Raw genomic sequence first — 11,166 nt, 5'->3', positions numbered from 1 at the left:
TGCACTCGACGTTCTACGATTTTCGTGACACCATTCTCGCATTACAGAAACGCTAAAGCTCAAATTTCTTCGCAATAAGAATCCATCATTACAGTTTTGTAGTGTTTGATACGAGCGTTTAATAAAAAGAAACTTGTCATGCGTTTCACGTCTGATTTTGCCAGCTCTTCGTGTCCGCCGATAGCCGTAGCTTGCTTATCCTCGAGACCCCACGGGACTATCGTCTTACCTATTTTCAACATTGAACAGCACAATAAGAAAAATAGGAGGTGCCTTTTTGATGATAACGATTCCTATGTTATTCAAACATCATATACAGTTTTGTGTGCGGTAGCAAACAAAGAGAGTTTTGACGTCCCACCACTTCTGTTATATTATTTTCACACATCTGAGGATTTTTTTTTTAATCTTCTAAATAACAATAATAATAATTCATGACAGTTTCGCGTTGTCAATCATTGAAGATTTGTAAAAAGAATCATATCTCACATTTCATTCCTGGTTCCGTTGCCGGAGGAGATGCTCGATGTGCCCTTCGTTCTGCTGGACAGTGAGTGCGAGCCGTTTCCGGATCGACCCTCGCACCCGTTGCATCTCCCTAACAGGAATAGCGGCACATGCTTCGGCGATGCGGTGGCGCATGTCGTGTTTTGTTGTGGGGGCCCGTTCGTAGACGATTTCCTTGACTCTACTCCAGAACCAGAAATCACAGACGGTGAGATCTGGTGAGCGCGCTGGCCACCTAACCGGACCTCTCGTACCGATCCAGCGCTCCGGGAACATGGCGTCCCGGATTGCCTTGTTCGCGTTACTGTTATGGGCAGGGGCCCCGTCCTGCTGCCACCAAACCTGGTCCGTACGGATGGGGTTTCCGTCCATCAGGCGGGGGAGTTCCTCGGTGAGTACGGTCGTGTACTTGGGTGACGTGAGATTTCCGTCGAGGAATATGGGCCCAAGGATCCTGTCCTGTAATACTCCAACCCAGACGTGGAGCTTCCAACGGTGCTGGTTGTCCTGTTCGACGATCCAGTGTGGGTTTTCTAGAGCCCACCAACGACTGTTCTGCTTGTTGACGAGTTCGGGGTTCGTGAACAGCGCTTCGTCCGTGAAGCACACGTTCCTGAAGAAATCGGGATCCTCCTGCAGACGCTCCAGTCCCCAGCGACAGTACGTCAGTCTTCGTTCGGCATCACCTGGGCACAGCTTTTGCACCGGCTGGTACTTGAACGGACGGTTCAGCTCGCGTGCGATTTTTCTCACAGATTCTCGAGGAACCTCTGTACGGAATTAATTACTCCTTTTAGAAAGCACGAAGAGACAATTATCGCATTGACCCCTAAATATACGTTGAATTTGTGTCCAGAATTGTCTCGTCTCTAATAAATCTCACCCAACAGAACGAGGTATGACTTGGTAATATAATTTCGCATCAAACCGACGGGGAAATATCTCGCCGAACTCACGAGTCAATGGATTTTCGGCATAATTACAATTCACCTCAATGAATGTTGAATAACTTGATTAATGAGAATTAACCGAATCACTAAATATAACTGAAATGTTGAGAATTAACTGAGACACAACTGAATTACGGAAAATTAAATCAAGTATATGGGCTATTCCGCGTCAACCGGATCAGTCATCTCTCAGATATTTTTTTAATTCGGCATGTGGATTGTGTGGGAGAAGTTAGATTCTTGTGCCAAAGTGCGAATCTCATAATGCAAAATTCGATTTTTTATCAACAATAACAAATTAGACTCCCATTTTTTTCAAAAATTCATAACTTTGGCAAAGAATTAGATACAATACATTTTTTTTTCAAATCACGCGGAAAGCTCCATAGAATTTAGAAAAAATACGAAACGGTAAAAAAAAGTTGTTATCAATTGTTTACTTGACAATTAATTGTTCAAAGATTTTTAAAACAGTGACTGACACGATCAAAAAATTTTTTTTAAATTCTGACATGTTCCTTGAACTGTACTACAACCTGTGAATCAATTCCAGAGAGGTGTTTTTTTTAGTTTTCAAGTTAAAAATCATTAAAGGAGTCGATGCGCATGAAATTGCGGCGCGCCGAATCTCTACGTAATGGCGGGCGGCCGGTTGCCGTCCACCGCTACCCCGCGGTGGCCTCGTAGCGTTATTTCAGTCATTTTTTCGATGTAGGACATGATTGAAGAATCTGAAAAAATACTGTAGCTTCACAAGGCCTGCTCAAAGCGATAAGTGAAGTTTCAGGAATGTGTTTTTTACTGTTTTTTTATTACAGAGATTCAAAATAACGGTTACACACCATGAAAGGGCACATAAATGATAATAATTACATAACTTACTACTTATTTTGAAATGAAAACATATTCTTGAAACTTCACTCATCGCTTTAAGCAGGCCTTGTGAAGGTACAGCATTTTTTTCAGATTCTCCAATCGTGTCCTACATCGAAAAAATGACTGAAATAACGCTGCGACGCCACCGCGGTGTAGCGGTGGACGGCAACCAGCCGCCCGCCATTACGTAGTGACTCGGCGCGCCGCAATTTCATGCGCATCGACTCCTTTAATGATTTTTAACTCGAAAACTAAAAAAAACACCTCTCTGGAATTGATTCACAGGTTGTAGTACAGTTCAAGGAACATGTCAGAATTTAAAAAAAATTTTTTGATCGTGTCAGTCACTGTTTTAAAAATCTTTGAACAATTAATTGTCAAATAAACAATTGATAACAACTTTTTTTTACCGTTTCGTATTTTTTCTAAATTCTATGGAGCTTTCCGCGTAATTTGTAAAAAAAATGTATTGCATCTAATTCTTTGCCAAAGTTATGAATTTTTGAAAAAAATGGGAGTCTAATTTGTTATTGTTGATAAAAAATCGAATTTTGCATTATGAGATTCGCACTTTGGCACAAGAATCTAACTTCTCCCACACAATCCACATGCCGAATTAAAAAAATATCTGAGAGATGACTGATCCGGTTGACGCGGAATAGCCCATATACTTGATTTAATTTTCCGTAATTCAGTTGTGTCTCAGTTAATTCTCAACATTTCAGTTATATTTAGTGATTCGGTTAATTCTCATTCATCAAGTTATTCAACATTCATTGAGGTGAATTGTAATTATGCCGAAAATCCATTGACTCGTGAGTTCGGCGAGATATTTCCCCGTCGGTTTGATGCGAAATTATATTACCAAGTCATACCTCGTTCTGTTGGGTGAGATTTATTAGAGACGAGACAATTCTGGACACAAATTCAACGTATATTTAGGGGTCAATGCGATAATTGTCTCTTCGTGCTTTCTAAAAGGAGTAATTAATTCCGTACAGAGGTTCCTCGAGAATCTGTGAGAAAAATCGCACGCGAGCTGAACCGTCCGTTTAAGTACCAGCCGGTGCAAAAGCTGTGCCCAGGTGATGCCGAACGAAGACTGACGTACTGTCGCTGGGGACTGGAGCGTCTGCAGGAGGATCCCGATTTCTTCAAGAACGTGTGCTTCACGGACGAAGCGCTGTTCGCGAACCTCGAACTCGTCAACAAGCAGAACTGTCGTTGGTGGGCTCCGGAAAACCCACACTGGATCGTCGAACAGGACAACCAGCACCGTTGGAAGCTCCACGTCTGGGTTGGAGTATTACAGGACAGGATCCTTGGGCCCATTTTCCTCGACGGAAATTTCACGTCAGCCAAGTACACGACCGTACCCACCAAGGAACTCCCCCGCCTGATGGACGGAAACCCCATCCGTATGGACCAGGTTTGGTGGCAGCAGGACGGGGCCCCTGCCCACAACAGTAACGCGAACAAGGCAATCCTGGACGCCATGTTTCCGGAGCGCTGGATCGGTACGAGAGGTCCGGTTAGGTGGCCAGCGCGCTCACCAGATCTCACCGTCTGTGATTTCTGGTTCTGGAGTAGAGTCAAGGAAATCGTCTACGAACGGGCCCCCACAACAAAACACGACATGCGCCACCGCATCGCCGAAGCATGTGCCGCTATTCCTGTTAGGGAGATGCAACGGATGCGAGGGTCGATCCGGAAACGGCTCGCACTCACTGTCCAGCAAAACGAAGGGCACATCGAGCATCTCCTCAGGCAACGGAACCAGGAATGAAATGTGAGATATGATTCTTTTTACAAATCTTCAATGATTGACAACGCGAAACTGTCATGAATTATTATTATTGTTATTTAGAAGATTAAAAAAAAAATCCTCAGATGTGTGAAAATAATATAACAGAAGTGGTGGGACGTCAAAACTCTCTTTGTTTGCTACCGCACACAAAACTGTATATGATGTTTGAATAACATAGGAATCGTTATCATCAAAAAGGCACCTCCTATTTTTCTTATTGTGCTGTTCAATGTTGAAAATAGGTAAGACGATAGTCCCGTGGGGTCTCGAGGATAAGCAAGCTACGGCTATCGGCGGACACGAAGAGCTGGCAAAATCAGACGTGAAACGCAAGACAAGTTTCTTTTTATTAAACGCTCGTATCAAACACTACAAAACTGTAATGATGGATTCTTATTGCGAAGAAATTTGAGCTTTAGCGTTTCTGTAATGCGAGAATGGTGTCACGAAAATCGTAGAACGTCGAGTGCACATTCGTTTGTTTTTGATGCACGTTATACTGCATCTGTAGTTTCAAAAATGTCAAATCTAATTTTATCAAAATATGTGCCTCGTATTTTTCTAATCCTCATATTTGATTCTGAAAAACAGATGCGACGACAATTCCGTGTGGTGTGGACGACAGCTAGAAATGGCTTTTGGCGGACGAAAACACAGAACGAGACCAGAAGTGTAATACAAGACAAGTTTCTCTTTACTACAGGCTCGTATTGAATACTACTGAACTCTAATGAATCTTATTGCAAATAAACCTGAGTTTTAGCGTTTCTATAACGCGAGAATGGTGTCACGAAAATGGTGAAAAGTCTAGTTCACATTCGTTTGTTAGATTTAATTGTATCAAAATATTTGCCTCGTATTGTTCTAATCGTGATATTTGATTCTCAAAAACAGGTACGACGACAGTTCCGTGGGGTGTGGACGACAGCAAGGAACTGTTTTTGGTGGTGGTTTTAGTGGGTATTCCGTAAGGCGAGTCCCACACTCCTGGGAGTGACGGTACCCTACCTAGGGTGGTCCATACAGGATTTCCCCACCGATATGGCCATACGCAGAGAAGAGAAAAAAAAAATAAGTAAATGAATAAATAAATAAATGAATGATCAAACGAATGAATAAATGAATGAATCAATGAATGAATCAATGAATAAATAAATGAATGAATCAATGAATAATTAAATGAATGAATGAATGAATGAATAAATAAATAAATAAATAAATTAACTAATTGAAAATAATTATATGTACACGCACGAATACAGTATCTCAGATCACGTCGATTCAGAAATTTTAACTTGTATGTCGAGGTGGTGCACTCGTGAGCTGTGAAAAAATACACCATTTACAATAATGCTGCGTCCGTTTCATAATGCATTAAATTTTCAGTAAATAATGCATCAATTCAATGTCTCCGACAAAATGTTGTGTAGCTACATTATGAAACTGCGACTACAGTCGCAATTAAAACAAAGAAACGAATAAATGCGTTAATCAAACGAATTCATGGAACACTTTTCAAATTGTCCTGAAAGTAACAGCACCGAGTAGCGGAGAACGATCTGTTGGTAATACTTTTACACTAAATGGTCACTAATTTTGATAAGATAATTATCATTTTTAAATTTTCATCAAGTACGGTTAAACATAGGGTACGACGCCAATTAGTTACCCTACGGCGCAGTCACTAACCTGAATAATTAGATATAGGGAGAGATAAGAAAAGAGACAGATATGATTGTTGGGCGACAGACGCACATGCGTCAAAGAGAATAGGTAATTAGAGAATAAGATAAAGGTAAAGGTGAAGGTAATAGGTAAAGGTAAGGTCAGGTTCTACGACGGTTTTGCACAGCTTGCTCAGTATAGACAAGATAATGGTAGAGGGGCGGAGTAGAATCCAATAGGTAAAATAAGAAACAGGTGAAGCGGAATAGTATCGAATATATCGATTAAGAAGCGATAAATTTTAATAACAAGCAAACAACTGCAGAGATTAAGATACAATTACGATAAATGCGATAATTAATATTTACAGCCAGAGAAAAGTTAAGCGAGAGATTTAACAAATAACAGAGCGTTTTCTGAATAAGCGAGAGATATGCGTAGGCTCGCAATACTATGATTCGAGGTAATAACTAACACGGTTTTATAATGAATAGGCACAACAGAAAAGATAAACGGTACTTAAATTAAGCATGGATCAAGTAAACCATAAGATATGAGAAGCGATTATAAAACACATGCGAAATACAGAAATCGTAATAGTTATCACATTGTCACGTGCGGAGCGGTCTCGCACGCGACGACTTACCCTCTTTGTTATTAACGAGGTTTATTTATTTAATTTTTGATGGATTCGGGGGTGAACGTCCTCTACAGGGCGTTCCGTGGGAAATGGTTTGGAGGATTTCAATTATTATGTACCAATTTTAAATGGAAGCAAGTGGAAATATTTAATGGAATAACTAGAAGCAGCGATATTTAGACAAGGAAGCTTACAGTATATTCTTACGCTACTCACGTTCTCGCTCTTTCTCGATCTCACTTGTGGATTCGGCTTCGGCCTCGAAGGTGCCGAAGCTTACACCTTCACTCACTCACTTACGTACTACACGGCTTGATTAAGTTCGTGGCTTTGCTTATTGCGCTTAATTCTAACTTCACAGACTGATGTCGCGACGCGAGATGCTTGAATGACCGCGGGTAGATTTACAGGGAATTCTCTCTGTGATCGTCGGAGACCCAAGACTGATAACTCTTTACTCGACAGCTCTGAAGGAGCCTGATTCCGTAGATGTTGGTTTGATGCTGTCTCTAACGGGACTGTCTTCGCTCGCTCGTCCGACACCCCTTGGAACGTCGGGCGGCGAGCGAATTTCTGCTGACTTTGCAATTTAAAACAAAGGCTCGCCTCGCAACGGTCATCCTCGAAGCGCGTGATTTCGCGCTCGCCTCATCCTGGTGTTGATTACACCCGGGATCCGGCGGGCGCGAAGACGCTGACGTTGCTGGCTGTCCAACTACGCCGTTGCGCTTGGCTATACCACGAACTGGTTATGATAAAATATTTTATCTGTACTAACTAAACCTATGCTTCCTTGTCTCTTAAAAATAATAATAATAAATGATGAAATTGTTACGATCGGTAATATGTTACATTTTGGGTAAATGTGCGGCGCTCGTGACATCCCTCCCCCCTTAGGTGTCGATGCCCTCGTCGACTCGGTGCGCCGGGCCGACGGTGACACGGACACTGGAGGGTTGGCTCACCGCTGACCGCACATTTCATACATTCGGTATTTACATTGATTGTGTGTTGCACATACGCTCTTCCATGACCCGCACACACACACACACAACACTTTTCTTTTTGTTTTCGTTTGGCTTGTCACTCACTTGTCACCACACTGCTGGCTCGTCGCTCGGTCGCCCTTGCGTCTCGCCAGCCGCGTTGCCCTCGTGAGGTTGGTCCTCAGGTCTCCTCAGACGGCCTTGGTGTCATCTCCTTCCGTCTGTGTTGACTCGGTCGTTGTGGGTGGAGTCTCCCACTGGATCAGGTCCTCGGCGACCTCCGGTTCGTCCACCAGGACGTCCTCGAAGTTCGCCGGAGATCCTGGCGTTGTGGGTGGCATCTCCCACTGGATCAGGTTCCCCTCCGCTGGTTCTTCTTCTTCTGCGGGTCCCAGGAGTTGCATAATCTCCCTTTCCAGGGTGATCCAGCGACCCAGGATCCGCGTACGGACGGCGGGAATCATCACCCTGGTCAACCTCCTGTAATCAATCAAGAAGGGAGCTTCTTCTCCCTCCAAGATGACCAGGTGGTCCGTTTGATTTCCCTTGTCCTTTGTGTCCCGCCCGGTTTGTATAGATTTGTCTTTGGTTGCGGGAGCGTGGTGTCGTGACGTTGTCGCCTGCACCGGCGCGTTGGTCTTTGGCGCAGGTCTTTCTTCTCGGGTTGTCTTCGGAGCTGCTTTCTTATCGGCGAGGAGGCGGCCGAAAGCCTCCACGCAATGGCCCGCGTGTAGGCCCGGCCTGTTTCCGACACTCTCCCCGCACAGTGTACAGGTCGAGCTCGCCGACCTCCGCCGCGAGAGGAAACGTTCTAAGTAGCATTCCTCCCAATGCTGGTTTCCTCCGCTCTTTCTGCATGTCGGACAGGTGCCCCTCCTCAGACTCTCCACCGCCCGGGTCATCACCGCCGTTGTCGCCTTCGCCGTTGGAGGTGGTGCTGTCACCACCAGCTTCGGCGAAACGGTCGAAACCGCCGCCTCAGCCGGTGCTGGTTCGGGCGCTGCTGCTCTCGCCGGTGGTAGCTCTCTCACCGGCGCTGGTACTCGTACCGGTGGCCGGATCGCTATCTCGCACTTAGATAAGCACGAGAGTGCGTGAGCCAGCCGTTCCTCTCCTGGTAGCTCCGTTTTGCACAGTGGACAGGGGTTGAGGTCCGACCCGTTCCCCTGATCCGCCCATTTTAAATAGCAAGTTACCCAGGTTGGGCAACTCGTTAGGCTTTCGCGGCAGACCGCGCACTCCTTGGTTGCCTTCGCCCTCGCGAACGTGTGTAAGTAAGCCGCGTCGGACATTTTCTATTCGATTTGCAAAGTGCTGTTTCGCTTCTAAACTTGTGACTGCTCGGGTCTAACTCCGGGAATCGAATGGCGTATGGTTAGGCCCTCTGGCTCTCCTTCCCTTTGGCGTGGTAGTGGGAGAAGTCTCGATGTTTTTGAGGGTGTTATTTTCCTAGTATGCCACCTCAGCCTCTTGCCGGGGAAGGGGGCAAGAAGACTCTCCTCCTCTTCCCTTGGGTTGACCCGTTGTTCTTTCCTTTTCCACTTCGTACCGTGTACGTAGGGCAATTTCTGGGGCCGCACTCGGGTTTCCGGCGCCGCCGTGGTCTTGACATGGGTCCTGTTTTGTCTGGGCGAGCTCGATATCTTCGTAATGTGTTGCATGTGCCTTTCGCTTCGGGCGTCCGCATGGCAACCCAATCCATTTTGCCACTTTGTAGATGCTGGCTCGCCATATGTAAGTAGCCAATATTATTCCAAGAAGGAGGTCCAGGGCGAACCCGGTCGTAAACAGGATGTGCTGTTCTTCCTTGTCACGGCGGTGGCCGCCGATTTCTGAGAGTCGCCGTTGGACGTCGTCCAGGGATTCGTCAGCACGTGACATTCGCCAGGCTGAGTCCTTCTCGGTATATTGCGACAGTATATTGCCTTGAGCTGAGTTTTCTAATTTTTCCTCCAACGGTTTTCCGAAGCTGGGGGCAATTAGAGAAATATTCAGTGAAATTTCCGGCGCATAAAAGTATTGTTCACGACTCTCGTAAACCCGCATTCCAGTGAGGGAGGTACTTCGGGTGCGTCCAACACAGTCAGCGCTGAGGTGGAGTATCCCGGCACCTTTCAACGTGGTTGAGACTTCCATTCTTGCTGGACAGAGTATGTGGATATGTTCTGGTGTGTGTAACGAATAGAGCCATCCACCCTGGGAGGGTAGATGCTTCCAGAACGGGTCATCCGTCGTTTGTATCCTCACATCGCATTGCCTATATGCGTCGATTGATGGGTTTATTAGCATCGCTACCTCGCATTGCTGTGACGTCGATACCTCCTTGAGAGGGGTCTCCATCGAGCAGATGTATCGGCGCTCTACACTGGTGCATTGGTTTATGTATACGGAGTCCGCCATAAAGTATGTACGGTGGTCTGCCGACACAACTATATACGGTGCCGACGGCTGAATGTGAGCCGATCCGTTTAGTAGCGTTCCGCGCTGCGAGGCTGGCCACGCATGCATTCGGTAAAGATGATAAGCCGCTCGCTCGAGCAGGGGAATATGTACCACAATTAGGATCCTGCCCGAGTGAAACGCTATGTCCGTATTGACTACGCGGGCCAGCGATTCTCCTCGTAAGTACTCGATCGCGAGGGGAAATTCGAAATCGGGTGCCCGAGTTTGTATTTCCTTCGTTATGGCAGTCAGCTGCGTCGCTGTTAACATGCTGGGGTCGTAGCGTCCTTCTCTAGCTATCGATATCGCGTGCAGGTACTTCTCGCTAGTCTAGATATACTGCTTGACCTTAGTCTCCACTCGGTACGCGAAGTTCGCTAGGATGTTCCGGCGCATCATCAAACTCGTCTGGTTGGATAGCTGATTAATCCGTACGTGCAGTTTATCAACCATGTCTAATTCCATCCGATGTTCTCGATGCAACTCCTGGAATTTTGAGTGGGTTATATGTATTTCCTTGCTGATAATTTGAGTTAGGTTGGATTGGTCACTAAACAATCGATCGATCTGCGCATTGATATACGTAGCATCCTCTTCGTTCATGGTGCCGAACAGCGATTTGCTGAGCGACCCAACGAAACCTAGCGGGACCGATCGTTTCTTCATAGTTCTGATTTGTAATGGCTTCATCGGCGCGCTGAGTCTGGAGTGGTGAGAAATGGCCTCAAGGTTGTCCGCCATTTCTTTAGCGCGCCTCATGAGTCCTTGAAGGTAATCCAAATTTGTCGTTTCACGGCAAGCCTCCTTGGTCATAACCTGGCAGCATGCCTTGAATGCTTCGTTTAACTGCCTCTCGGCGGGGGGTGAGTCCGTAATAAAAGCGTCTATATCCATGAACACGGTGACTCTCCAGTCCACGTGTTGCAGGCGGAGGGGGGCCACCTTCTCGTAGTAAATTCCCGCCTGGTCTTCCATGGGTGTTATGTGATACGCGTTGTTGCTGCTAAGCTCGGCGGCGGCCAGGGCCGTCGAAGCTAGAAGCACCCACACGCACAACATCGTCGAATTGGTGGACGGTGGCTCGTACTCCTACACTGGTTGTTTACGCGTCTCTCTTTCTCACTCCCGCACTCTTCTGCGAACACATGCAGATAACATGTTTACACACGCCTTACTGGTACCTCTCACACTCATACTTGCACACCTTCATACATGTGTTTGCTTCGCTTACGGCAATTACTGCGTAGCTCCGCTGTACATTCTGATATATATATTTTTATGGTACAATTTCAG

The 11,166-nt window shown here is 45.9% G+C and overlaps 1 protein-coding gene across 1 annotated transcript; it reads right to left on the bottom strand.

Moving 5' to 3' along the window:
• Positions 1–492: 492 nt before the first annotated feature.
• Positions 493–1,430, bottom strand: LOC124293431. The gene is made up of 2 exons (XM_046734284.1): positions 1,391–1,430; positions 493–1,277 (listed from the first exon to the last, which is right to left on the bottom strand). Exons 1-2 carry the CDS (start codon positions 1,428–1,430, stop codon positions 493–495), a joined length of 825 nt encoding a protein of 274 aa, XP_046590240.1.
• Positions 1,431–11,166: the final 9,736 nt, after the last annotated feature.

This window comes from Neodiprion lecontei, chromosome 3, assembly GCF_021901455.1.
Source record: "Neodiprion lecontei isolate iyNeoLeco1 chromosome 3, iyNeoLeco1.1, whole genome shotgun sequence".
NCBI lineage: Eukaryota > Metazoa > Arthropoda > Insecta > Hymenoptera > Diprionidae > Neodiprion > Neodiprion lecontei.
The sequence above is the reverse complement of the archived record's forward strand: the minus strand, read 5'-3'. Positions and strand labels throughout refer to the sequence as shown.

Coding starts and splice junctions, on each gene's coding strand:
- LOC124293431 (XM_046734284.1), bottom strand. CDS start 1,430: ATGCGAAATTATATTACCAAGTCATACCTCGTTCTGTTGG. Junction 1,278..1,390: donor GTCATACCTCGTTCTGTTGG/GTGAGATTTATT, acceptor AATTCCGTACAG/AGGTTCCTCGAGAATCTGTG.